The sequence below is a fragment of the Neoarius graeffei genome, chromosome 8 (genome assembly GCF_027579695.1).
Source record: "Neoarius graeffei isolate fNeoGra1 chromosome 8, fNeoGra1.pri, whole genome shotgun sequence".
NCBI classification, from domain to species: Eukaryota; Metazoa; Chordata; class Actinopteri; order Siluriformes; family Ariidae; genus Neoarius; species Neoarius graeffei.
The window spans coordinates 44,744,704-44,772,212 of record NC_083576.1 but is presented as its reverse complement, the minus strand read 5'-3'; the positions used below and the strand labels follow the sequence as shown (position 1 = coordinate 44,772,212).

General features: G+C 40.3%; 1 protein-coding gene across 4 annotated transcripts in view; it reads left to right on the top strand.

Moving 5' to 3' along the window:
• hdx (highly divergent homeobox) overlaps positions 1-23,063 on the top strand; it is a 54,702-nt gene extending 31,639 nt beyond the window's left edge. For 3 of the 4 annotated variants that reach the window (XM_060927664.1, XM_060927661.1, XM_060927662.1), the window contains 7 exons: positions 12,066-12,116; positions 12,199-12,345; positions 15,485-15,686; positions 15,842-15,918; positions 19,969-20,064; positions 22,545-22,667; positions 22,764-23,063. In XM_060927664.1, coding sequence (XP_060783647.1) covers positions 12,066-12,116; positions 12,199-12,345; positions 15,485-15,686; positions 15,842-15,918; positions 19,969-20,064; positions 22,545-22,667; positions 22,764-22,913 — 846 coding nt within the window. In that variant the 3' untranslated portion in view covers positions 22,914-23,063. The remainder of the gene's footprint in view (positions 1-12,065; positions 12,117-12,198; positions 12,346-15,484; positions 15,687-15,841; positions 15,919-19,968; positions 20,065-22,544; positions 22,668-22,763) is intronic. The other variant, XM_060927663.1, reaches the window with a different exon arrangement.
• Positions 23,064-27,509: the final 4,446 nt, after the last annotated feature.

Genomic DNA, 27,509 nt, shown 5'->3' with positions numbered 1-27,509 from the left:
ATGATGATTATGATTATTATGTGGGTTTGAGCTGAAGAGTATATGGTATAAATTTATATTTAATAGTACAACCCCAATTCCAAAAAAGTTGGGACAAAGTACAAATTGTAAATAAAAACGGAATGCAATAATTTACAAATCTCAAAAACTGATATTGTATTCACAATAGAACATAGACAACATATGTCGAAAGTGAGACATTTTGAAATTTCATGCCAAATATTGGCTCATTTGAAATTTCATGACCGCAACACATCTCAAAAAAGTTGGGACAGGGGCAATAAGAGGCTGGAAAAGTTAAAGGTACAAAAAAGGAACAGCTGGAGGACCAAATTGCAACTCATTAGGTCAATTGGCAATAGGTCATTAACATGACTGGGTATAAAAAGAGCATCTTGGAGTGGCAGCGGCTCTCAGAAGTAAAGATGGGAAGAGGATCACCAATCCCCCTAATTCTGCGCCAACAAATAATGGAGCAATATCAGAAAGGAGTTCGACAGTGTAAAATTGCAAAGAGTTTGAACACATCATCTACAGTGCATAATATCATCAAAAGATTCAGAGAATCTGGAAGAATCTCTGTGCGTAAGGGTCAAGGCCGGAAAACCATACTGGGTGTCCGTGATCTTCGGGCCCTTAGACGGCACTGCATCACATACAGGCATGCTTCTGTATTGGAAATCACAAAATGGGCTCAGGAATATTTCCAGAGAACATTATCTGTGAACACAATTCACCGTGCCATCCGCCGTTGCCAGCTAAAACTCTATAGTTCAAAGAAGAAGCCGTATCTAAACATGATCCAGAAGCGCAGACGTCTTCCCTGGGCCAAGGCTCATTTAAAATGGACTGTGGCAAAATGGAAAACTGTTCTGTGGTCAGACGAATCAAAATTTGAAGTTCTTTATGGAAATCAGGGACGCCGTGTCATTCGGACTAAAGAGGAGAAGGACGACCCAAGTTGTTATCGGCGCTCAGTTCAGAAGCCTGCATCTCTGATGGTATGGGGTTGCATTAGTGCGTGTGGCATGGGCAGCTTGCACATCTGGAAAGACACTATCAATGCTGAAAGGTATATCCAGGTTCTAGAGCAACATATGCTCCCATCCAGACGACGTCTCTTTCAGGGAAGACCTTGCATTTTCCAACATGACAATGCCAAACCACATACTGCATCAATTACAGCATCATGGCTGCGTAGAAGAAGGGTCCGGGTACTGAACTGGCCAGCCTGCAGTCCAGATCTTTCACCCATAGAAAACATTTGGCGCATCATAAAACGGAAGATACGACAAAAAAGACCAAAGACAGTCGAGCAACTAGAATCCTACATTAGACAAGAATGGGTTAACATTCCTATCCCTAAACTTGAGCAACTTGTCTCCTCAGTCCCCAGACGTTTACAGACTGTTGTAAAGAGAAAAGGGGATGTCTCACAGTGGTAAACATGGCCTTGTCCCAACTTTTTTGAGATGTGTTGTTGTCATGAAATTTAAAGTCACCTAATTTTTCTCTTTAAATGATGCATTTTCTCAGTTTAAACATTTGAAATGTCATCTATGTTCTATTCTGAATAAAATATGGAATTTTGAAACTTCCACATCGTTGCATTCCATTTTTATTTACAATTTGTACTTTGTCCCAACTTTTTTGGAATCGGGGTTGTAGGTCCTAGTTTGATTTTTTTTTTTCTTTTTTTTTTGCTTGTAATACGAATGCAGTGAAAAGCAAGCTGGGTGAGTCCTGTTGGATTTTAACAGGGCACAGGAACTTCATGCATCGACATGACATACTGTATTCCCGGACTGCACTGTAGACTACATGTAAAGAGTGTGCACCATCCTTTTATGTTTATGGTATCATTAGCACGCAGGTTCACAAGCCAAAATGATAAGATGCTGCAGCAGACTTGCTGCATACACATGCGTGTCGGCTGTCCAGCTACTGCTTGTATTCATTAATAGGGTATCCCGGTACTTACTATACCCTGTGTATGTATAACCCCGATTCCAAAAAAGTACCATACCATCAGAGATGCAGGCTTCTGAACTGGGCGCTGATAACAACTTGGGTCATCCTTCTCCTCATTAGTCCGAATGACATGGCGTCCCTGATTTCCATAAAGAACTTCAAATTTTGATTCGTCTGACCACAGAACAGTTTTCCACTTTGCCACAGTCCATTTTAAATGAGCCTTGGCCCAGAGAAGACGTCTGTGCTTCTGGATCGTGTTTAGATACGGCTTCTTCTTTGAACTATAGAGTTTTAGCTGGCAACAGCAGATGGCACGGTGAATTGTGTTCACAGATAATGTTCTCTGGAAATATTGCTGAGCCCATTTTGTGATTTCCAATACAGAAGCATGCCTGTATGTGATGCAGTGCCGTCTAAGGGCCTGAATATCACGGGCACCCAGTATGGTTTTCCGGCCTTGACCTTACACACGGAGATTCTTCCAGATTCTCTAAATCTTTTGATGATATGCACTGTAGATGATATGTTCAAACTCTTTGCAATTTTACACTGTTGAACTCCTTTCTGATATTGCTCCACTATTTGTCGGAGCAGAATTAGGGGGATTGGTGATCCTCTTCCCATCTTTACTTCTGAGAGCCGCTGCCACTCCAAGATGCTCTTTTTATACCCAGTCATGTTAATGACCTATTGCCAATTGACCTAATGAGTTGCAATTTGGTCCTCCAGCTGTTCTTTTTTTTTGCACCTTTCACTTTTCCAGCCTCTTATTGCCCCGTCCCAACTTTTTTGAGATGTGTTGCCGTCATGAAATTTAAAATGAGCCAATATTTGGCATGAAATTTCAAAATGTCTCACTTTCGACATTTGATATGTTGTCTATGTTCTATTGTGAATACAATATCAGTTTTTGAGATTTGTAAATTATTGCATTCCGTTTTTATTTACAATTTGTACTTTGTCCCAACTTTTTTGGACTCGGGGTTGTACATGGGACACATGCCGTTTTGGTGGTGAGCCTCACTTTGATTTTTACGACAGCGGCTGGATCGGTCTGCGAGAGATGCTGTAGGTCTGAAGAAAATCTGCTTGGGCCTATTGGCTCACACTGTCAAGAACAGTGTTTTTGTATTTATAATGTATATTAATTTTGGATATAGACGCATACATTTATGGAAACAGACACTGAAACGTTCTCTTCATAAACCCATCTCTCATTTCTTGCAGCACTGACAGTGCTTAGAGCTCCCACCAATCCCTGTTATATAGGTTTTCATGGTTCTTCAGTACAGCACAGTTCCTACATATTGTGCCATATCAGGTGTAGTTCCACGCTGCAAAAAATGATAGCAAGTGAAAATATTTTGAAAATAGTTGATCTAGAATTTCGTATTGGAAGAATACAAGACATCAATTCTGAGATTATTAAACCTAGTTCTAGATTGCAACCAACTAAGATGTCTTATCAAGTAAAAATATCTGTGCATGCAGCAAGATAATTTCACTCGTATTAAGTAATTTTCTCCTCAAATTCAGTTTTTAATTTTTTGCAGTGCAGTCCATAGATTAGAGGTTAAAGGTGAGTTATTGGAGGCAAAGAGGAGGTTTAAAGGTGAATTTTGGGGGGAAATGTTTATAGTTATCTCGGTATTAAGCTCTGTTTTAAGTGGCCACTTGCGTTACTTCAGTTTCCCTGGGTATATTCACTGTCTTATGTACATTGAAGCTCCTGAACAGGAGCCAAGATTGCAGTTGCTAAAATAGTAATAATTTATTGATATAAGGTGTTTTCTGGTCAGTGTACTACACTGTATGTCATGTGGTAATGCATTATATGACAGTGCAACTTTCATAAATATTACCATAGATCAGTTGTAATTATGTTCTACGCGTATACCTGCAACTCTGACGATATCATTTTAAGTGACTGATGAAATGGTTTTGAAAGTTCCTGCTTTTAAAACATATTTTTAATATGGTAATTTTCTGTAAGAGATTTTATTTACAACATGTCTCTGACAGCTCAAAATGCATCTCCAGGGATTTAAAAACTGCAGAGCTTCCAGGGGCCTCTGATGGCCCCGGACCCACAGCCTTACTGGGTTGACCCCCTCCCCCCACGTTTTTGTGGATCTGGCCATGTGCATATCCGTTATCTAGCTGAGTAAAATTCATACTTCATAAAAGTGAAGTCTGTTGAATCGCATGTTGTTGCCAGTAAAAATCACATGGTTACTGAATTTCTGATTTCGATTTATAGAATTGGAAGCCTTTATTTGTCTCACATACATTACAGCAGAGTGAAATTCTTTTTCTGCATTTAACCCATCTGAAGCAGTGAAAACAAACAGAGGACAAGGGCACGGTTCTCCAGTGCCTGAGGTTGGGGGGGGTTGTTTTGTTTTGGGGTTTTTTCAAGAATTAGTCTTTATTTGATCACGTAATGAAGGGAAATGGTGTTCTAGTGTGCCCTTAATGTCCTAGGCGGATATCCAGTTTCACTGCACATGATGCACCCATGTAAGCCTGTTTTTAGCAATATCATAATTTTTAAAATGGATAAATTGGTGTCATAAAGTTTTATTTTTAAGTTCAATGTACAGAGGGCACATCAGGGCATTTGCCATGATTGGCAAACGGCATTTTATTTTTGGGTTTTGTTGGCCTTTTAAATGAAACATGGAAACACTTTGAGTATTATACTTTTGTAAAAGACTCCAATATACGGCAATGTTCCATTTAAACTTAAATAAAACCTCTTTTTAGTAGTCATTTTTAGATACCCATAAAATGTTTACTGTGAAATATATGACTTTCTAACAAAAAATCTGTTTTGTAAAGTTAATGAAATATTTCCAGTGTTTTTGTTAATTCAGTACTCTATGCTGTAAAGGAAATGTGCCTATCGTTTGAAGGCTAAGCTGCATTATGCATATATTCACTAAGTTAATTCATAACTTTATCCATTCATAACTTTTAAAAATCTGTCTGGTAAGCACTGTTTGATTAAAATGCTGTGAGCACGCACATATCCAGAGCAGTGGGTTAGGTGCCTTGCTCAAAGGCACTTCAGCCCAAGGCCGCCCCACGTTAACCTAACGGCATGTCTTTTGAACTGTGGGGGAAACCGGAGCACCCAGAGGAAACTCATGCAGACATGGGGAGAACATGCAAACTCCACACAGAAAAGCCCCCATCGGCCGCTGGGCCCAAACCGAGAACCTTCTTGCTGCGAGGTGACAGTGCTAACCACTACATCACCATGCCGAAAAAAATCTTTATTTTGGAATTTAATTAAAAAATGTAAACTTTCATGTATTCTGTATTCATAACACATACAGGGTGTTTCAAAAAATTTGATATTATTTGAGATGTAAATATCCCAGAAACTACATCATCTAAGCAAATGAAACTGAACAGGCTTAATGTTGAGCAATATAAGATTTGTTCCTCAAAATTTGAAGGAGAAATTCAAAAGGTATGTGGAGTCCATGAACAATTTCACAAATTTTCAATATTCGCAAACCTGATCGACTGTCTCTTCCGATGCTGGTGGTCATTCAGATCCTTTTGCCCTGCACAGACAGCCTTCCTCCTTTGAACTTTTTGTGCCATGTCCAAATCTGCATTGCGGTTGGTGCGTTTTTAGAGAATTCTCTCATAAATGCATGCTGTATAGTCTTGTTCGTCTGTGTTCGAGCGTACTTTAACACCCAAAACGCCTTTTCTTTTCCAGTGAGTGGCATTTCTATACCTAAAAAGATAAAAACAAAAAAAATTAAACAAAATTTTGACCTGTTTCCACACATGCTGTTAAAATTTGAGGTCAATTGAACAAAAATTGGCAAAGTTATTAGATTGTGAAATATCAAATTTTTTGAAACACTGTTTTTCAAGCTTTTTTTAAAAAAATTTATTTATTTATTTATTTATTTATTTATTTTTATTATGGTTTATAGCTCATGAAAACAACCAGAAATCTAATCTCATATTATTAGAATATTTCCTAAGATGAATCAAAAAAGGATTTAGAATACAGAATGTCCAACATCTGGAAAGTATATTCATTTATACACTCAGTACTTGGTTGGGGCTCCTTTACCATGAATTACTGCATCAATGCGGTGTGGCATGGAGCCGATCAGCCATTGGCACTGCTGAGGTGTTATTGAAGCCCAGGTTGCTTTTATAGCAGCCTTCAGCTCCTCTGTATTTTTGGGTCGGGTGTTTCTCATCTTCCTCTTGACAGTACCCCACAGATTCTCAATGGGGTTCAGGTCAGGCAAGTTGGCTGGCCAATCAAGCACAGTAAGATTATGGTCAGCAAACCATTTGGTGGTAGTTTTGTCACTGTGGGTAGGTGCTAAGTCCTGCTGGAAAAGGAAATTGTCAGCAGACGGAAGCATGAAGTGCTCTAAAATCTCCCGGTAGGCTGCTGTGTTGACTTTGGGCTTGATAAATCACCGTGGACCAACACCAGCAGATGACATGGCTCCCCAAATCATGACTGACTGTGGAAACGTCATACTGACCTTCAAACACCTTGGATTCTGTGCCTCTCCACTCTTCCTCCAGACTCTAGGACCTTGATTTCCAAATGAAGAAATGCAAAATTTACTTTCAAGGACTTTGGACCACTGAGCAGCAGTCCAGTTCTTTGTCTTCTTACTTTGTCTCTGATTCAGGAGTGTCTTGATATTAGGAATGCAACAGTTGTAGCCTCTTTCCTGAAGATGTCTGTGCATGGTGGCTCTTGATGCACTGACACTGGCCTCAGTCCACTCCTTGTGAAGCTCTCCCAAGTTCCTGAATCGACTTTTCTTAACAATTCTCTCAAGGCTGCAGTCATCCCTGTTCCTTGCGCACCTTTTCCAGCCAGCCTTTTCAGCAGTGACTGACTGTGTGGCTTACCCTCCTTGTGGAGAGTGTCTGATTTGTCTGTCTTCTGGACAACTGTCAAGTCACCAGTCTTTCCCCATGATTGTGGTTGCATATACTGAACTAGACCACGAGATGCATGGTATTTATACTGTTCTCCTCGAAATTAAAGTATAATATTTTGAGGTTTTTTTTTTTGCACTGTAGGCCATAATTATCAAAATTAAAATAGAAAAATGCTTGAAACATTTTAATTTGTGTGTAATGAGTCTCGACTATATAAAATTTTCACTCTTCAATCACTGATGGGGAATACTGAACTTTTTCACAATGTTCTAATTGTTTGAGATGCACTAGTACTGTATACCCAAAAGTATGTACACACCTGACCATAACACCCATATGTTCTTGTTGAACGTCCCATTCTAGATTGTCTCCCTTTTTCCATTATAATAACCTCCACACTTCTGGAGAGATTTTCCACTCGCTTTTGGATCATGGCTGTGGGAATTTGTCTGTTCAGCTGCAAGAGCATTACTGAAGTCGGACTCTGACATTCAGTGAGGAAGCCTGGGGAGCAGTTGGTGTATTCATCCCAAAGGTGTTCAATGGGCTTGAAGTCAGGGCTCTGTGCAAGCTGCTCGAGTTGTTGTTCTAAGTGGCAAACTGTATCTTCATGAACTTCGCTTTGTGCACCAGGGCATTTTCATGCTAGAGCATGTTTGGGCCTCTGAGTTCCAGTGAAAGGAAATTACTATTACACCAAACAAAGATATTTTATACAATTGTGTGTTTCCAACTTTGCAGCAACAGTTTGAGGAAGAACCACATGTGGATATGATGGTCAGCTGCCTTCTCACTTTTGGCCACATAGTGTACATTTGCCTCGAATGGCATCCCATTGTTTTTCCTGGACCAAAACAAGACACCTTGTGGTTACATTGAGCTGTCAGACTGTGGTGCTGGAACAAGAAATGCTGTTCCTTGTTCAAGCCAGTCTTGTCCAAGAAAATGGGTTTAAGTCCAAGTTCAGAATCGCAGTAAGATGTGCCTCGGTTTTACTTGGACTCGAATCCCACTTACCGTAAGTAACTCATGAATAACTTCTGAATAGCACTTAAGTCTGGACTTATGTCTGAGGTTTGAATACCGGTGTTGGCAATTTCAGTATTATATCCTCACTAAGCGGGCATCACTCAATTCTGGAAAAGGCTTTCAATGTTGAAGGCTAGCCATAGCGGTTGGAGACTAGATGTCCTTCCTGTCAGTTTAAGCTTATTAAAGTTATGCCTTTTTATTATGCATTATGAGATTAGCTTTTTATAAATATACAAGACACATTTATAAAAAGTCTTTCAGTCCACTATGTTTTCAAATGTATTGACATTCTGGACTAATGAATGAAAATTTGTGAGGACCTTGCAAAGTTTCTCAAATTTTGCCAAACTAAGCTACCTCAGAAGACCGTGGGTCTCATGATGCTTTGTAAATGGCAGCAGCATAGTGAAGGGGACACAAGAGTAATGACCGTGTCCCGTAGCATCATGCGTGTTGAATCAGATGTATGAGGTACAATTAAAAAGTTCCTGTACTGTTTCTGTTGAACCAACAGAGCGTGGCAAGTGTGTGTGTAGGTAGTAGGAGTGAGCAGTAGCTCTCCTGAGTTGGTATGCTGCGTGATGTCACGCTGTCAACATCAGGACCCGTGTTACATGTGATTTTTATGATAATGTGCACATGCGCATTTGCAATTTGTGCAATATGCAAGTGTTTGTGATCAACAACAGAGACGCTTGAAATGCTTCAGCAAGCCTACAGCAATGAAACAGTGAGTTGGGTGAGGTGTTTTGAGTGGCATTCACGCTTCTAGAGGGACAGGACATCACTGGAGGATGACGTTCTGCTCCTCTTGACACATGAATGCCACTCAAAACACCTTGCCTGGCTCATTGCTGTTGGCTTGCAGAAACGTTTCTAGGGTCTGGAGTGTTGATTCCCTGATTTTTGACACAGAATTTGATGTTTGCTCTCTGGCTTATAGTAAAGTCACAAATGTGCACATTATCACAGCAGTGTGAGTAACAAAAGTCCCGATGTTGACAGCGCAACATCATGTGGCATATTGACTCACTCATGGTTACTGCTTGCCTCTCCTGGATGCGCATGACCTTGCTGCACTCTTTGTTTGCAATCAGAGCAATCCTAGAATTTTTTATCACTCCTTGAGCGTGTTGGGGATTAGAGAGCTGTCTACAACAGGGGTTTTCAAAGTGTGGGAGAGTCAGCCCCCCCTCGGAGAGCAAATAAACAACAGCGTCCCCCCCCCCCCCCCACACACACACACACACACACACACACACAATTTTTGTTGTTGCTATACTTAATGTTCCATTCGTATTTTTAAAAAATGGTTGTTGTTGTACACATTTTTATTTTTTTTCTTTTTCACATTTTAAACATCTGTGCTTTTTAAAACATCTTGTTTTACACATTTTAAACATCTCATAGCATCGTTAGCTAGCACCTCTTGGCAGACAACACACTGTGGCAGTGGAGCATCTTCAGATCCAGTCCATGAAAATCCAAACTTTAAATAATCGTGGTCATACTTCCTTCTTTTTCCAGTCCCCCAGGATTCTGCGGGCCTTTTTTGTGATTGTTGCAGGCTAAAATGTCTGATGTTGCGGGGGGTTTCCAAAAAAATTGTGATGAAAGTTGTGGTGTTTTTTAGGTTTTTGTTGCGATTACATTGCGGGAGGAAGTGAAAGTTGCGAGAAATTGTTGCGATTTTCTCTTTTTGTGATTAAAATTGAGTGATATGTTAAATATTAAGTTATTACTGAAAAACTATTGATTAAAAAACAAAGACACTGAGAAATGGTCCTATAAACAACTTTACCAATATAAAAGATTACCAGGACTACAAAAATGCAGAAAAATAGGCTTTACTTATCCAAATGCACCTGTTGGTTCAAAAGTTGAAGTGCATAGAACCTCACAGCACAGCATGAAGTTACCTTAAAATATAATATAAATGCCTCAGCTTTCATGTAAGAAAAAAAACTATTAATAATAGTACTGTGTGCAGGCAGTCTCTCCTGAAGACTAAATTAAACAATAATTATAAACCAATAAAATAAATGGCTCAGGCTTCATAGAAGAAAAAAAAACAATTTGAACAGAATCTCACAGTATGATGCTGAAGCTGCCTAAACAATGGAAAATAAAATACCATTTTGGCAAAAATGTTGGCATCCATTACTTTCTTGTATTAAGTAAAAAAAAATAAAGTAAGTGCACACAGTGCTTCACTGTAAACATCACACACTTTCAGTAACAGAATTTAAGCCTACAGAAACACTGACTCGCACATCATGCAATGTTGCCAGATACTGCTGACGTTTTCCAGTCCAAAATATGTTCAAAACCCGCCAAAATGCACTTAAAACTGCCCAATCTGGCAACACTGCGCGCATGCTGCTTCTCTTGAACGTAAACACGGAAGTAAGGCGGAAGGTAGTTTGTCGACGTCACCTCAAGACGACGCCAACGATTGGTCAAATTTGCGGGAAAGTTGCGGTGATTTGGATATAATTGTAACACCGCCCTGAATTCGCGGGGATTGGTTGAATTTGCGCTGAAGTTGCAAATCGCAACATCCTGGAGGCTCTGGGTTTTTTTGCTTGGCCCAAACTCTGTCTCCTCACTCACTGTAGCTTTAGGTACTAAAAATCGATCCATTTTGTCTCTAGTAAAGGCTCCTCACGTTGCGCCCCCCCTGAAGAACTCTGGCGCCCCCCGGGGGGGGCGCGCGCCCCACACTTTGAAAAGCCCTGGTCTACAACATTTGTGAGGCCACCAGGGCTCCCTGTCTAAGTTGTTGTCTCTAGACAAATTCTAGTAGAAATAGAACTAACAGTCACAAGTGTGCCATGTTTCCTGCAAACAAGCTTGCGCAAAACTATGCATGCGGACATGCGTCCCACCCATCTCAAACGCCCATTTTTGCCACATTGACATGTGAGCCATGTCAGAATTTGATGTGCATAGAAGCCTAGTGTACCCTACTGCTGGACATGTAGGTAGTCTGTGAATTTTATCATCAGTGTGGTGTTGAAATTTAATAAGCCAGTCCAATGGAAACTAGGCTGTAACTGGGAAAATGTGTGGCTTTTTTCTTAATGCGCAAAAACTCATTGACCAAATTTTAATGAAGCAGTTTTTTTTTTTGCCGTCTCCTTTTAGCACATAAAATTGAGCATGTTATAGGAGCTGAACGTTGCCTGCTTTTCAGCTTGCAATATCAAGCGATTTCTGAGATCACATTCCATCACTGAATCATCGATAAGCAATGCAGAGTTCCACTGGCAAGAGAATAATCAATAGTCTGTGAATGCGTGCAAACTGTCAGTTTGTAAAAATCTACATAACTGTTCTGTTTCTGTGCAAGTTATACTAGGAATTGATCAAAAACTGAATATCTCATCTCATCTCATTATCTCTAGCCGCTTTATCCTTCTACAGGGTCGCAGGCAAGCTGGAGCCTATCCCAGCTGACTACGGGCGAAAGGCGGGGTACACCCTGGACAAGTCGCCAGGTCATCACAGGGCTGACACATAGACACAGACAACCATTCACACTCACATTCACACCTACGGTCAATTTAGAGTCACCAGTTAACCTAACCTGCATGTCTTTGGACTGTGGGGGAAACCGGAGCACCCGGAGGAAACCCACACGGACACGGGGAGAACATGCAAACTCCACACAGAAAGGCCCTCGCCGGCCCCGGGGCTCGAACCCAGGACCTTCTTGCTGTGAGGCGACAGCGCTAACCACTACACCACCGTGCCGCCAAAACTGAATATATTTAGGTTTTATTTACTTTCAGAGTTATGAGAGTAACTAACTATAGCTTGTATATTTATTGTTAATCATTAGCTTTCCAGATTTCTCTACAAATTGCTTGGGTGGTAATGTAAGTTGGTGTGCTCGGATGGGTTATGTGCATTCACACCTAGTATACAAATCTGTGGTGTTTGAAGGTCATGGTATAAATATTTTTAGTTGTTAATTTTGTTCATCAAATTGCATCTTTTAACAAAAACCTTGAACATTTTTGAATATTTTATTGCATTATGGGACATGGTACAAGATGGCTAGATTGATAAATGACTGGAAGTGACTGATAAGATATTTTGTCTTTTCTTAGGTAAGTATCCTGTCATCTCCCTGGCTTCTTAGCAATTCCCGTAAAAGAACAGTGAGTGCACAAATTTCTTCCAGTGATGCACTTGTGTCCAGGATGTGAACATGGAACCTTTCTAAATCTTGTTTCTATGTAGCTCCAGGATAGGACCCAGTTTAGTGATGAAGATCTGTACACACTAAAGACGTACTGGGACAACGGCATGACCAGTCTGGGCTCTGTGTGCAGAGAGAAGATTGCAGCGGCTGCCACTGAGCTCAGCGTGGACAGTGAAATTATTAAGGTCTGTAGATTACTTTTTAGTTATTTCTCAATGCTTAAATGTTTTCCTTTTGCTCTGTTTACAAAGCTTTAAGAAGGAAAGGCTTTTATGGATATATTGCTATTAAATCCTGACTACTGAATTTCCTGATTTTGCTTGATTTTAACAGGCATTCTTGGGTCAACAAGGGAGCTGTTTAAGTTGAAATAGATCAGCCTGTTCACTGGTAGATAACTAATCAAGTATTCTTTTATAAATGCCTATTCAGGGCTGTGAAGGATCCGCGGAATTCCGCGAATTTGGCCGCCAAAAATATAATTTTAGTAAATCATCTAATTTTGCAATAACAAATTGGGGGGGGTTGTTGTCTACCGACCGCTAGTAGTCTCGTACAGCGAGTGTCACCGAGCCAAACCATGGCGCGAATCTTGTGTTCTTTTCGTTTTACCATTGTGCTCTTTAAACACGCTTTCGATATCAGCGGTTTTGAAAAGGAGAATTTCGCGGTATGTCCGCGTCACGGAGGGACATCGTTCAGAGGGAGGACGGTGAGACCGACAATGTCAAAAACATTGACAAGGAAAACGGCATCAAAAATCCATGGAATTGGCGATGGCTGGAGTTTAAAGCCGGTAGTGAATATCTCCATGAGCACATACGGAAGATAAAAGAACCGGGGAAAGCTTACTGCATCTTGTGCCATCAGGATGTGAAGTACAGTTCTGGTGGAAGAACACGTTTGGTTGACCATGTTAAAGGAAAAAAACATGCGGAATTGGTGAAATTGAAGCTGTTGAACTATAGATTACCAGGTAGACCATCTTGTTCACATTTATTATTTATGTAGTTTTAACTTATGTTATTGTTCATAATGTTCATTGTTATCATGAATATGTAATGAAAGAGAGACCAAAAGAGCAAGGAAAAGCCGTATAGAAAGTCGGAAAGAAAAGAGTAGGCTTTCTAAGCTGAAGAAACTGCTAACAAAGAAAAGGAAATAAATTATAAATATTGACTTGTAAATAGTTGTATATAGTTTTTGACTAGAATCTGTCTAACATGAACAAGAAAGACATTTTGGTATTGAATCAGTTCAAAAACAAGAACATTAGTGACTATTGTTTAATAGTCAGTCTAGAATTTCCCCCCTGGAAAAGACATTATGGCACCCAATGAATTGATACAAATCGACACAAGAATATAAGTGAATTTACAATATGAGGTATGTTATTGATATATTTTCATTCTTCAAGTGAACCCTTATCAGTTAAAAGGTAAATCAGTTCAAATTGTATTATTTCAACATAATAACAGTTCAAATTAAATGGCATGGTTGAGAAAATATTTGCTTTCAGGAGATGCTTCAAATCTATCAATATACACAAAATCTGTTCAGCTTCTGGGGCCCTGCGGCCCCCAGGCCCCCTGCTAAAATTGTTTCCTCGGATTTTGTCATTTCTATTTCACAGTCCTGCTATTGCATTCAGGAAATATTACTCAAAATTTGCAAATTAATTTGGTCTAACACTAGCCTAGTAAACTAGACCCACCCGCCTAGCGGACAAAAATATTTTTGCCTAGCGAATGGGTCTAGCCTCGCACCATATAAACAAAAACACCCCAGGCATCAAATCGTGCCCGCCAGTCACAACGCAAGGTTTTTGTTTGGATTCTTTGGGCGGGCTTTTGCAGGAGTGACGACAAAGCTGCGCGATGCTGGAGAAAGCACAGCAGGAAAGATGGCTACGGCTAGTGAACAGCGCGCGTTTGACTCCGCTTTGGAATCAGTTTTAGAAGAATTAGACTTGGAGTTTTCGTTGAAACATGAGCAGGAAGAGGCTCTCCGCTCATTCCTTTTCAAGAAGGACGTTTTCGCTGTTTTGCCGACCGGCTATGGCAAAAGTCTGATCTACCAGCTGGCTCCGCTGGTAGCCAAAAGGATGGGCTAGTTTGTGCAGTACGAAGAATTAATAAACAGCTTTGAAACATTACTTTTTGATTGTTTCTTATTTTCCCGTTATTTTAAATTTAAGGGAAATTATTTCACCAAACACCACTAAATAAAAACTCTCAAAAACAGTTTAAGCAAACCCTTGAAAACACTTGGAAAAAAAATGAATGTATGTGGTACAGACTCCGAACTTGTGGTCATTATCTCCAAACTTCTTAATATCTAGAACCTGTTTATTAATTAATACGCATTTTGAAAAATTATTTATTTCAAGGTCTCCCCCACTGCTTTCTGTCGCTCTGACTACGTCACAGTCACTGTTGTGCTGATTGGTCAGAGCGTTGGCCTATACGCACAGAGACAGTTTGAAAGACAGCGGTTTGTTCCTCCTACCCCTGTCGGAAATGTCTACGGATCGAGGCCAGACTAAATATTCGCATTTAGTCTGGCTTGCCAGGCTAGTCTAACACATCATTTTTAAAGGCCAAAAGATTTTTATACACTTGTCAACCACACATACTCAATAGTTTATAGACTTGGATAAAATGTTGCGAGCAACCCAAACAAAAATGAGTGGACTGGTGAGAGAGAGTTTATTGTATGCATCAACTTGGGAGTAATTTTTGTCTTCACCAGTTTAGTGATGGTAAGAGAGAGGTCAGTTCCTTACCAGATCATTTTCATAATATTTACAGAAGCTGTTTGTTCATTTGTCCATCCATCTTCAGGAAGTTAGTTATCCTGATCAGGGTTGTGTTGGATCTGGAGTCGGTCACTGGGTACAAGTTGGACTTGCACTTGGGATGAAACACCACTCCATCGCAGAGCACCATGCAAGCACAGTCATGCATTCATTCATACACAGGGGTAATTTAGCATAGCCAATCCAGCTGCGAGCATGTTTTTGGAAGGTGGGAGGAAACTGGAGATCCTGGAGGAAACCCGCACAGAAACAGGGAAAACATGTGCAACTCTACACAGACAGTAACCCAAGCTCAGGACCAGCATAAAACAAGCTGTCTCAGGTTAAAGAACACAACCATGTGGTGGAGCTCTGATATCGGTATTGTAACGACAATAGAAAAAAGGGCAACTGCGCAAAACAAATTGATACAATGGTTTAATTTTATACCTTATGTTAAAATTCAGTAAATGAAACACACTTTGTTATTGAACATGGCTTGTTCAACTTTTTTTTTTTTATGGCAGACATGGATCGGTAATCGCAGGAGGAAGTATCGACTGATGGGCATTGATATTCCACCTCCCAAAGGTGGGCCAGCGACTTTTCCTAAAGTAACCAGTGCAGAGCTCCCATCACCTTTGACTCCTGAGGGAGACAAACAGAAGTCTATTGAGCCACCACAGAACAGTGAGCAAAATGATGCTGTGTCGCTTTGTTTCTCTGAAGGTAGGCGAAATCTACTATTTAAGAGTATATTGAACTGTCAGTAATAACGTCTTGGTTGGTCAAGCATTTTTCAGTCGTTATGGTGTGTTTTATGCTTGGTTTGTAATTTAGAATAAATCAGCTGTTCAAGGGTTTGTCATGTCTTTTTTTTAAAGATGGAGCGAGTGACTCTTATCTGAGGGAGAATGATGGGAGTGATGGCCTGAATAGTTCTGCTGTTGCTGAAAATGTGGTAGGCTGCAGTATATTTCACATATGTGTATGCATAATATTTAAAGTGTGTTTGCGTTTTTGCCAGTGCACTGTTGCTTATGTTCGGTCTGTGCACGTACAAGACCACTCCTCCTGATTTAATGCATTTCTTTCCATTATATTGGACATCTGACATGATATACAGCTCTGGGGAAAAAAAAAATGCAAAATTATCAGTTTCTCTGGTTTTACTGTTTATAAGTATGTGTTTGAGGAACATGAATATTTTTGTTTGTTTTATTCCATAAACCACTGACATTTCCCCCAAATTCCACATAAAAATCTTATCACTTGGAGCATTTAATTGCATAAAATGACCACTGGTCAAAAAAGTGTTTGTAGACCTTGAATAATGCATAGAAATCAAGATCATATTAAATTTTAAACGACATCAAAAATCAGTATTTGGTGGAACATCCCTCACATTTAATCACAGCTTTGATGCGTCTTGGCATGCTCTCCACCAGTCTTTCACTTTGCTCTTGGATGACTTTATGCCTCTACTTGTGCAAAAATTCAGTCAGTTCAGCTTTGTTTGATGACTTGTGAGCATCCATCTTCTTCTTGCTCACATTCCAGAGGTTTTCAATGGGATTCAGGTCTGGAGATTGGGCTGGCCATGAGAGGGTCTTGATCTTGTGGTCCTCCATCCACACCTAGATTGACCTGCCTGTGTGGCGTGGAGCATTGTCCTGGTGGAAAACCCAATCCTCAGAGTTAAGGAACATTATCAGAGCAGAAGGAAGCAAGTTTTCTTCCAAGATAATCTTGTATATGGCTTGATTCATGTCTTCTTCACAAACAAAAATCTGCCCCATTCCAGCTTTGCTGAAGCACCCCTGGATCATCACCGATCCTCCACCAAATTTCACAGTGGGTGTGAGACACTGTCTTGTAGGCCTCTCTAGGTCTCTGTCTTACCATGAGATGACCAGGTGATTTTTTTTTTTTTGGGGGGGTGGAGAGGCTGAAAAATTGACTCCATCAGAGAAGATGACCTTACTCCAGTCCTCTACGGTCCTATCCTTATGCATGGCTGCTCTTTGCTTCTCATTGATGAAGGGCTTTTTTTTTTCTCACTTTGCATTGATTTCAGTCCAACCCAGAGGAGCCAGTTTCAAACTGTCCTTGTCATGTAAAATGGGTCATGGTTGTCTGTGTCTATGTGTCAGCCCTGTGATGACCTGGCGACTTGTCCAGGGTGTACCCCGCCTTTCGCCTGTAGTCAGCTGGGATAGGCTCCAGCTTGCCTGCGACCCTGTAGAACAGGATAAAGCGGCTACAGATAATGAGATGAGATGAGAACTCCAAAACCGTATCATTGGGACATGGAAACTTTCCCATCTCTTATTAAACATTTGTAAAACAAAAGTAAACATTTGTTTTCCAGCACAAACTTAAATGTTACAGAAGAAAAAACATTTGTATCTGAGTAGCATATTACACAAGAGACCACTTTTCAGATTAAAGGAAAAAAAAAACATAATGAAGGTTCCTGGGTTTTGCTGCATAATTAAGAAGCAAGTGTGACAAAGTGTCCAGAAGAACTAAGTGGCTGGTTCTGCAAAATTCGCAGTAAAACCTACAGCTCGTTTCCTTATAAAATTGCACTAATTGTACTTGAGACTGTGGGGTTTGTTTGTTTGTTTGTTTTAAAGCAAAGGGTCGTCTCACACCAAATATTGAGTTTGTTTCATTTATTATGGCTTACTGCTGTTTATAGTGTGTGAGTGTGTGTGTGTGTGTGTGTGTGTGTATATATATATATATATATAATCATCTCATTATCTCTAGCCGCTTTATCCTGTTCTACAGGGTTGCAGGCAAGCTGGAGCCTATCCCAGCTGACTACGGGCGAAAGGCGGGGTACACCCTGGACAAGTCGCCAGGTCATCACAGGGCTGACACATAGACACAGACAACCATTCACATTCACACCTACGGTCAATTTAGAGTCACCAGTTAACCTAACCTGCATGTAGAACATGCAAACTTCGCACAGAAAGGCCATCGCCGGCCACGGGGCTCGAACCCGGACCTTCTTGCTGTGAGGCGACAGCGCTAACCACTACACCACCATGCCGCCCGAAATGAAAGTATAATTTGAAATTTTTTTTTGCACTGTAGGCCATAATTATCAAACTTAAAATAGAAAAATGCTTGAAACATTTTAATTTGTGTGTAATGAGTCTCGACTATATAAAATTTTCACTCTTCAATCACTGATGGGGAATACTGAACTTTTTCACAATGTTCTAATTGTTTGAGATGCGCTAGTATAGCCAAAAGTATGTACACACCTGACCATAACACCCGTATGTTCTTGTTGAACGTCCCATTCTAGATTGTCTCCCTTTTTCCATTATAATAACCTCCACACTTCTGGAGAGATTTTCCACTCGCTTTTGGATCATGGCTGTGGGAATTTGTCCATTCAGCTGCAAGAGCATTACTGAAGTCGGACTCTGACATTCAGTGAGGAAGCCTGGGGAGCAGTTGGTGTATTCATCCCAAAGGTGTTCAATGGGCTTGAAGTCAGGGCTCTGTGCAAGCTGCTCGAGTTGTTGTTCTAAGTGGCAAACTGTATCTTCATGAACTTCGCTTTGTGCACCAGGGCATTTTCATGCTAGAGCATGTTTGAGCCTCTGAGTTCCAGTGAAGAGAAATTACTATTACACCAAACAAAGACATTCTATACAATTGTGTGTTTCCAACTTTGCAGCAACAGTTTGAGGAAGCGCCACATGTGGATATGATGGTCAGCTGCCTTCTCACTTTTGGCTAAATAGTGTACATTTGCCTCGAATGGCATCCCATTGTTTTTCCTGGACCAAAACAAGACACCTTGTGGTTACATTGAGCTGTCAGACTGTGGTGCTGGAACAAGAAATGCTGTTCCTTGTTCAAGCCAGTCTTGTCCAAGAAAATGGGTTTAAGTCCAAGTTCAGAATCATAGTAAGATGTGCCTCGGTTTTACTCGGACTCGAATCCCACTTAAGTAACTCATGCATAACTTCTGAATAGCATTTAAGTATGGAGTTATGTCTGAGGTTTGAATACTGGTGTTGGCAATTGCTGATTGAAGGCTAGCCATAGCGGTTGGAGACTAGATGTCCTTCCTGTCAGTTTAAGCTTATTAAAGTTATGCCTTTTTATTATGCGTTATGAGATTAGCTTTTTATAAATATACAAGACACATTTATAAAAAGTCTTTCAGTCCACTATGTTTTCAAATGTATTGACATTCTGGACTAATGAATAAAAATTTGTGAGGACCTTGCAAAGTTTCTCAAATTTTGCCAAACTAAGCTACCTCAGAAGACCGTGGGTCTCATGATGCTTTGTAAATGGCAGCAGCATAGTAAAAGGGACACGAGTAATGACTGTCCCGTAGCATCATGCGTGTTGAATCAGGTGTATGAGGTACAATTAAAAAGTTCCTGCACTGTTTCTCTTGAACCAACAGAGCATGGCAAGGTCTGGTGGGTGTGTGTGGGGGGGGTGGGGTAGGGGTGTAGTAGGAGTGAGCAGTAACTCTCCTGAGTCAGTATGCTGCGTGATGAGACACTGTCAACATCAGGACCCGTGTTACATGTGTTTTTATGATGATGTGCACATGCGCATTTGCAATTTGTGCCATGTGCAAGCGTTTGTGATCGACAACAGAGACCCTTGACATGCTTCAGCAAGCCTACAGCAATGAAACAGTGAGTTGGGTGAGGTGTTTTGAGTAGCGTTCACGCTTCTAGAGGGACAGGACATCACTGGAGGATGATGTTCTGCCCCTCTTGGTGCTCGTGTGTGCACCCATCTAATTCTGGTATACTTTGCTACAGTTATGGTCTTTGTAATTTTTTTTATTTTATTTTATGGTATTGATGTCTTCATTGTTACACTAAAAACTGCTCATAAATAAATGAATATAGGTAGTGAGTGAAGAATAATAAATTCATGAAAATTTCTATCAGTAGACTTGTCCATGTATTTGGCTGCATGATTTCACATTGTACTATGATTACTTTCTCAACAGAAGATTGAAATAATTGATGAAGGTGATGATGATGAAGATGACAGTGATGTGATGGCCACTAATATGGAACACATGCATAATCTTTTAGAATACAAAGTAAGTGGTTAATTACAGTATTGTAAATATTGTACGTAATATAAGTTTAATGGATCTTCTTCAGTGCAATGAAGAGCGGATTGTATTGTGTCCAAACAAAGCTACTATCAGCCAATCAAATTTTAAAGGGATCCTCCAGTGGATTTACACTCAAACTTATTTTAAGTAAAAGTAGTCACAGATTTCAAAAATCAAACTTTCATTTTCAAAGACCAAATAGTGTTTGAGAAAAATGAATTTTCTTTAAAATGCCAGATGGGCTTGACATATGCAATGACGGTCATGTAGTAGTTGCTTGGAGGAACTCAGCTGTTTATATTCTCTGTCTACATCATAGTTTTGCTAGTTTTACAAATATTTTACCGAATTTATCAATTTTTAAGCAAGTATTTAAAACTTCCCAAAACTCCATTAATTTGAATGGGGGGGAAAATGCCACATATACTGTTAATCTACCCAGCACCATGTAGATCATGTAAGAAAACATTTTAGAGCACAAAGTGTCATATCGTGCTGCGAGTTGAGCCATTTTAAACCGAGATTTTAGAGTACACAGGCACACACTTTCTACACAGGCTTTGCCATACACACAACACACTGCGCCACAGTTTCTATAGATCATGTTTATTTTTTTTTTAAAAATGCAGCGTGAAGTCTGATCCAGGTTCTGTCAGTGACACATTGCCACAGCTGAGTAAGCACACTTTGCATTTTCTCTGTGGAAATGCAGTCTAGTTCCAGCTTGTGCTTTCTTTTTTTTGCATCATTGTGGTATTTATATGCTACACAATGAGACATACTTTATTTAAAAACTGATAAATTTGGTAAAATACTTGTAAACCTAGCAAAACTATTATGTAAACCAAGAATATAAACAGCTGAGTTGCTCCAAGCGACCACTACATGACGTCATTGCATATGTCAAGCCCATCTGGCATTTTAAAGAAAATTCATTTTTCTCAAACACTATTTGGTCTCTGAAAATGGAAGCTCGATTTTTGAAATCTGTGACTACTTCTACTTAAAATAAATTTGAGAATAAATCCGCTGGAGGATCCCTTTAAAAATCAGGGTTTCCTATCTACTCTTGCCACTGACTGCAGATGTGCCCAAATCTACCCTGCAAAATTGATGCTTTTTATGATTTTTTTTTTTTTTTTTGGAGAGAACTCTAAAAACATGCAATAATTTAAATAATATTGGCTGGCGTTGAGTGGTATATCCAATGTATTCCATTTAGCTAGCATGATATTGAACGAGTTGAAGATGAGTTCAAAATCATACTAGCTGAATGGAATATATCTGATATACCACAAAAAAGTCAACAGTTGTTGTTAATAATAATAATAATATTATTATTTATTATTATTATTATTATTATTATTATTATTATTATTATTTCAGGTGTTCAGTGTGTCTTTCTCTTTTCAAAATTCATTCAAAATCTTCTGTATTTAATGACGCGTACCTCGTGGCCATGTTTGTTTACAAATTGTCACAGTTGCTTGCTAGCGTGGAAGTTTTATGTCTCTGATGTGTGATGTCATATTGTCTTGACAGCCATGCAATATGGTAAACCATATTCAACGCTCATTCTCCATTGGGTAGAGTGAAGTAATACACGTCGGATAACAGATATGCTAAGAAGATTGCATGCTATCAAACCAAATGAATGGAACCCGCTGGAAGGGAATTGAATACATGTTTATTCCATTGAAAGTGTCCTGTATTATTATTATTAGTAGTAGTAGTAATAGTAGTAGTAGTAGTAGTAGTATGAGTAGTGTCTGTTCCTAAATGCCTACATTTAAGAGAACGGTGAACCAGATCAACATAAACTATAGTCACACTAACACACCAACACATCTTAATGGCCAGTTAAGACAAACAAATGTAATCAAAACTGATCATTAAGTACATTAGTAATTTTCTCCTGCCACCCATGGTGCATGGCCAGTCATGCCTAAAAAACTGCGCTGCCATTCAAATATAATCCTGTCCCTCAGTGGGGGGGGGGGGTTGTTTCTACATGGTTGTTTTTCTCTACTTTCTGCTTTCACACACCAACAGCTTCACGAAGCTTTACATATGAATTTTAATACAAATAATTTGGGCATCAATTTTGCTTTTAATTAGTATATTTTGACATGATATTTTTCAACTATTCAGAAAATCATAATTTATCTAAATATTTTAAAGGAAACAGTACTTGTATTTTGAACTTGGTATACATATGCAAGTAGAATTAATAAACATATTAATGACGAGAATACAACTAAAGAGAAAAGGCCTTCTGTAATATCCCACTTTTTTTTTTTTTTTTTAATTATTTGGTTGGGGAATTTTGTTCCTAGTTAAATTCTTGTTGTCTGCTTCGCACTGCTTTTCACTCTTTGCTCTAATCCCAAAAGATCAAGATAATGAATGCATACAAGTTGGTTTAAATGTTTGAAATGTATGCTGCCATGTATGTCTTTTAGCACGCGGAAGTCCAATACCTTGAGAGTGAGCTAGAGAGACAAAAACAGAAGTACCATGAGCTGAGGACCTTCACTAAAAGCCTTCTCTCTGCACTGAAGAGCAGTGACACAGAAAAGCAGCATGTATGTAGAGCAAGACACCATTATAGGGAAAATCTATACTTAAAATGTATAAAAATTGAGATATGCTTTTTATGCATCATGCAATGTCTGTGGTAGGAGCTTTTAGCCTGTCTACCTCACCAAGTGGAAGAAGACTTTGGATCAAGTCCAGAAAGGAATGCTGTGTCAAGCATCGAGATGAGCTCCAATCAGAAGGATTCCTCTGTATCAGAGGGGGAGGAGGACGCCGAGCCCATGGGACAATAGTCCATCCTCTTCTGCACACACTCTCTATTTCACACGCTACACTGTGCCTGTGGTAGATTCCCAAGAACTGTAACAGATCCACTGCAGCCTTTTTTGCTGTGTATCACAAGGATAAATCCAGTCCTAAGTCAATAAACTTCTCTAACTTGAGTTTCTTTTTTGTCTTTACTTTTGCAGAACTATGCAGTGTTGTATCTGATGCCCATGTTTTTCCTTGCATAATGTTTTACTTAAGCTGCTGTTTATTTAAGTTTTTGATAATCAGACATTCAGATTTTAAGTTATAAAATGTATCAGTAATTTTTTACATAATATACACCGATCAGCCATAACATTTAAAACCACTTACCTAATAATATGTAGGTCCCTCTTGTTCTGCCAAAACATGTCTGACTCCACAAGAGCTCTAAAGGTTTGCTGTAGTATCTGGTACCAAGATGTTAGCAGCAGATCCTATAAGTCCTATAAGTTGCAGGGTAGGGTCTCCATGGATCATACTTTTGTCCAGCACATCCCACAGATGATGGATTGGATTGAGATCTCAGGAATCTGGAGGACAAGCCAAGGTCATGTTCCTCAAAGCGTGCTGTGCCTCCCCCCCCCCCCCATGTGGCAAGGCACATTATCTTGCTGAACAAGGCCAATGCCATTAGAGAATACCGTTGCTGTGAATGGATTTTGGCAGTGAACAGGGGTCACCATGGGCATTCTGACCAGTCTGTTTCTTTGTAGCCCCATATGCAGCAAGCTGCGATGCACTGTGTGTTCTGACACCTTTCTATCATAGCCAGTATTAACTTTTTCAGCAGTTTGTTCTCCAGTATCTTTTCTGTAGGATCAGATGAGATGAGATGATCTGAGCTAGCCGTTGCTCCCCACATGCATCATTGGGCCTAGGGTCCCTATGACCCTGTTGCTGGTTCACCAGTTGTCCTTCATTGAACCAGTTTTCATGGGTGCAAAGCACTGCATACTGGGAACACTCCACAAGACCTGCTGTTTTGTAGATGCTCTGACCCAGTCATCTAGACATCACAATTTGGTCCTTGTCAAAGTTGCTAAGATCAGTACTTGTACCCCCCCCCCCCCCCCCCCCCCCCCCCGCTTCCAACAAATCAATTTAAAGAACTGATTGTTCATTTGCTGCCTCATGTATCCTGCGAGTGTAATGAGAATCTGTTATTCACCTCGCCTGTCAGTGGTTTTAAGGGTTATGGTTGATTGGTGTATATTGATAGTGTACTTGAGCCATACATGCTGTCGCCTTTTATTTGATAAGCTTGGATTTACTTGGTTGCAATTAAGTTTTTATATCTGAACAATTTAATTATGCAGGATGTGCTTCCTGATCCCTTGCTCCATGTTTTTCAGTAGGTATCGATTCAGTACATTTACATGTTCAGCATGTGGAAGCCAGGTATATCCACAATGATCTATAGAAGCGCTTTGTATTGGGGGCGTCGTGGCTCAGGTGGTTAAGGCGCCATACCATGAATGCGGGCGACCCGGGTTCGATTCCGGCCCGAGGTCATTTCCCGATCCCTTCCCGTCTCTCTCTCTCCCGCTCATTTCCTGTCTCTGCACTGTCCTATCCAATAAAAGGTGCAAAAAAGCCCAAAAAAATATCTTAAAAAAAAAAAAAAAAAGAAGCGCTTTGTATTGTCCGAGAAACATATCATCGCACTAATAAAAGGACCAGTTTTACCATAAAATAAATTAAAGCTAAAGCCCTGTTCAAAAGGAGTTAATGTGGGAGTAGCTACAAGTATGGAAACGGTACAGAGTTGGAATGCTTGTCTTCTCTGGTGTCTTGAGGGAAGTTGAGCCATGCTTGTGGAACAGGGTAAAGTGCAGGGATTCATAAGGGGGAAATGTCCTGGGGTTGTTGGGTGTGGGTGGGGTTTTTTTTGTGTGGTTTTGAAGACGAGCCTCAGAATTTCTAAAACTGATGTGGGCAATGGTAAGGAGGTAGATGTGGGAGATTAAACAAGATGTACAGCTGTATACTGGATAAGATACAGGGATTTAATGACTTGCAGGAGTGCCTGGAGTGAGTTGCAGCAGTCCATTCTTGAGAAGGAAAAGGACTGAATTGAGTGGGCTTTATAGTGAGAGTGGCCAGATTCTCCTGATGCTGGAAAGGAGATAATTGCATGACCTAATTTGATGAGCAATATGAAGAGAGAATGAGAGTTAGTTGTCCTTAACTTCACCAAAGATGGTGTGATGAGGGAGTTAAGATTTGATGATAGGATGCACTTCCCAGGATATATAGCTGCTCGGTCTGTGTGGGATTCTGTTTCAGATGATGAGACACCGTTCTTAATGAAAGAGGAAAAAGGAGGCGTTGTGTCATCAGCATAGGAGCGGTATGATAAAACCATATGAGGAATTCACTGAGAGTGCAGCAATGAAGGCGTGAGTTAAGTCCTCAGGAAGTCATAATATATCAATGATGCTAAGCTGAATTTGGAGGTTAGTAAGCAACACCATTCTCAGCAGTGATGCTGACATGGGAGTGGGTGTTGCACTATCACCACTATCAGGGTGTGCGGCTGTATAAGACTGTGATCAGTTGGTGGCGCTAGAGCATGAGACGTACCAACATGAAACTTGATGAAATCAATCAGGGTCCACTCCTCTATCAGTGTACCAAGTTTCATGACTTACGGTTTGGCCTACAGAAGGAAAAATCTGTTTTTTGCATCGCGCGCCCATTAATTTCAATGGGGAAAAAATTAATCCTTTAAAAAAATCAGGGATCCAGAAGGTGATCTGGATCACTGCCAAAATTTAATGGATTGTTACTTGTGCCCAGTCACACCTCTGGAAAAAAATTTCAAAGCAATCCGTTCATTTCTTTTTCCGTAATGTTGCTAACAGACAAACCAACAAACAAACCAACGCTACCGAAAACATAACCTCCTTGGCGGAGGTAATTAAGGAGGTAAAAGTGCTGGAGTTGATTCCAGGTGTTGAATTTGTATTTGGTAACTCTTCATGGGACTTGTTAATATGTGGTCCCAAAGAGGTGCTGATGCAAGTGGAGGCCGTCGTTAGGTTCAAAACAAAACCCAAAACAGAACCATCAGAGAGATATCAGAAACTTTAGGAGTGACCAAATCAACAATTTGGTACATTCTAAAAGTAAGAAGGAATGCACTAAAGAGCTCAGCAACACCAAAAGGCCTGGAAGACCAAGAAAGACAAGTGGATCTCGGAGTTCTTTTCACTGGTAACACTCAAGAACAGAAAGGCCAGATTAGAGTTTGTTAGAAAACATCTAAAAAAAAAATACCCAGTTATGGAGGAATATTCTTTAGACAAATGAAACCAAGATTAACTTGTATCAGAAGGATGGGAAGAGAAGAGTATGGAGAAAGAAAGGATGGGAAGAGAAGAGTATGGAGAAAGAAAAGACTGGCTCTTAATCCAAAGCATACCACATCGTCTGGCAAACATAGTCGAGGCAGTGTGATGACATGAACGTGTATGGCTGCCAATGAAACTGGGTTACTGGTGTTTATTAATAATGTGACTGCTGATAGAAGTAGCAAAATGAATTCTGAAGTGTATAAAGCAAAACTTTCTGCTCAGACACACTCAAATGCTACAAAACTCATAGAACATTGCTTCACAATACAGATGGATAATGACCCAAAACATACCGTAAAAGCAACCCAAGAGCTCAAGGCAAAGGAATAGAATGTTCTTCAACGGCCAAGACAGCCATCTGACCTCAACAAACTACAGCATGCTTTTCACTGATGTAAGACGAAGTTGAAGGCTGATAGACCCAAAAACAAGCAGGAACTGAAGGTGGCTGCAGTAAACATCTGAGGAAACTCAATATTAGTAAATGTCCTTAGGTTCCAGACTTCGTACAGTCATTGACTACAATGTATTTGCATCCAAGTAGGAAAAACAATCCTTATATTTATAATTGCCCAATTACTTTTCTTGCAAAGCCCCACAGTTATGGAACAGCCTTCCAAGTAATGTTCGGGAATCGGACACAGTCGTTTATGTCTAGGCTGAAAGCATCTGTTTAGTCAAGCCTTTTGTTAGAAGAAGAAGAAACCTTTATTTGTCACATGCACACTTCAAGCACAGTGAAATTCATCCTCTGCATTTAACCCATCTGAAGCAGTGAACACATGCACACACACCCAGAGCAGTGGGCAGCCACACCAGAGCGCCCAGGGAGCAGTCAGGGGTTAGGTACCTTGCTCAAGGGCACCTCAGCCCAAGGGCGCCCCACGTTAACCTAACCGCATGTCTTTGGGCTGTGGGAGAAACCGGAGCACCCAGAGGAAACCCACGCGGACACGGGGAGAACATGCAAACTCCTCACAGAAAGGCCCTCACCGGCCGTTGGGTTCGAACCCGGAACCTTCTTGCTGTGAGGCGACCGTGCTAACCACTACACCATCGTGCCACCCATAATGGTGTTTATGAGGTAAAGGTGTAGATCTGGAGGGTCCTCAGACATAGTGTTTTGGTAAACTGGGATGTATGGATGCTGTCAGTCCCCCACTCGCTTGCTCACTCAAGTTTGTTGACGGTGTAGTAGCTGCTGCATTATGTCCCGGGGCT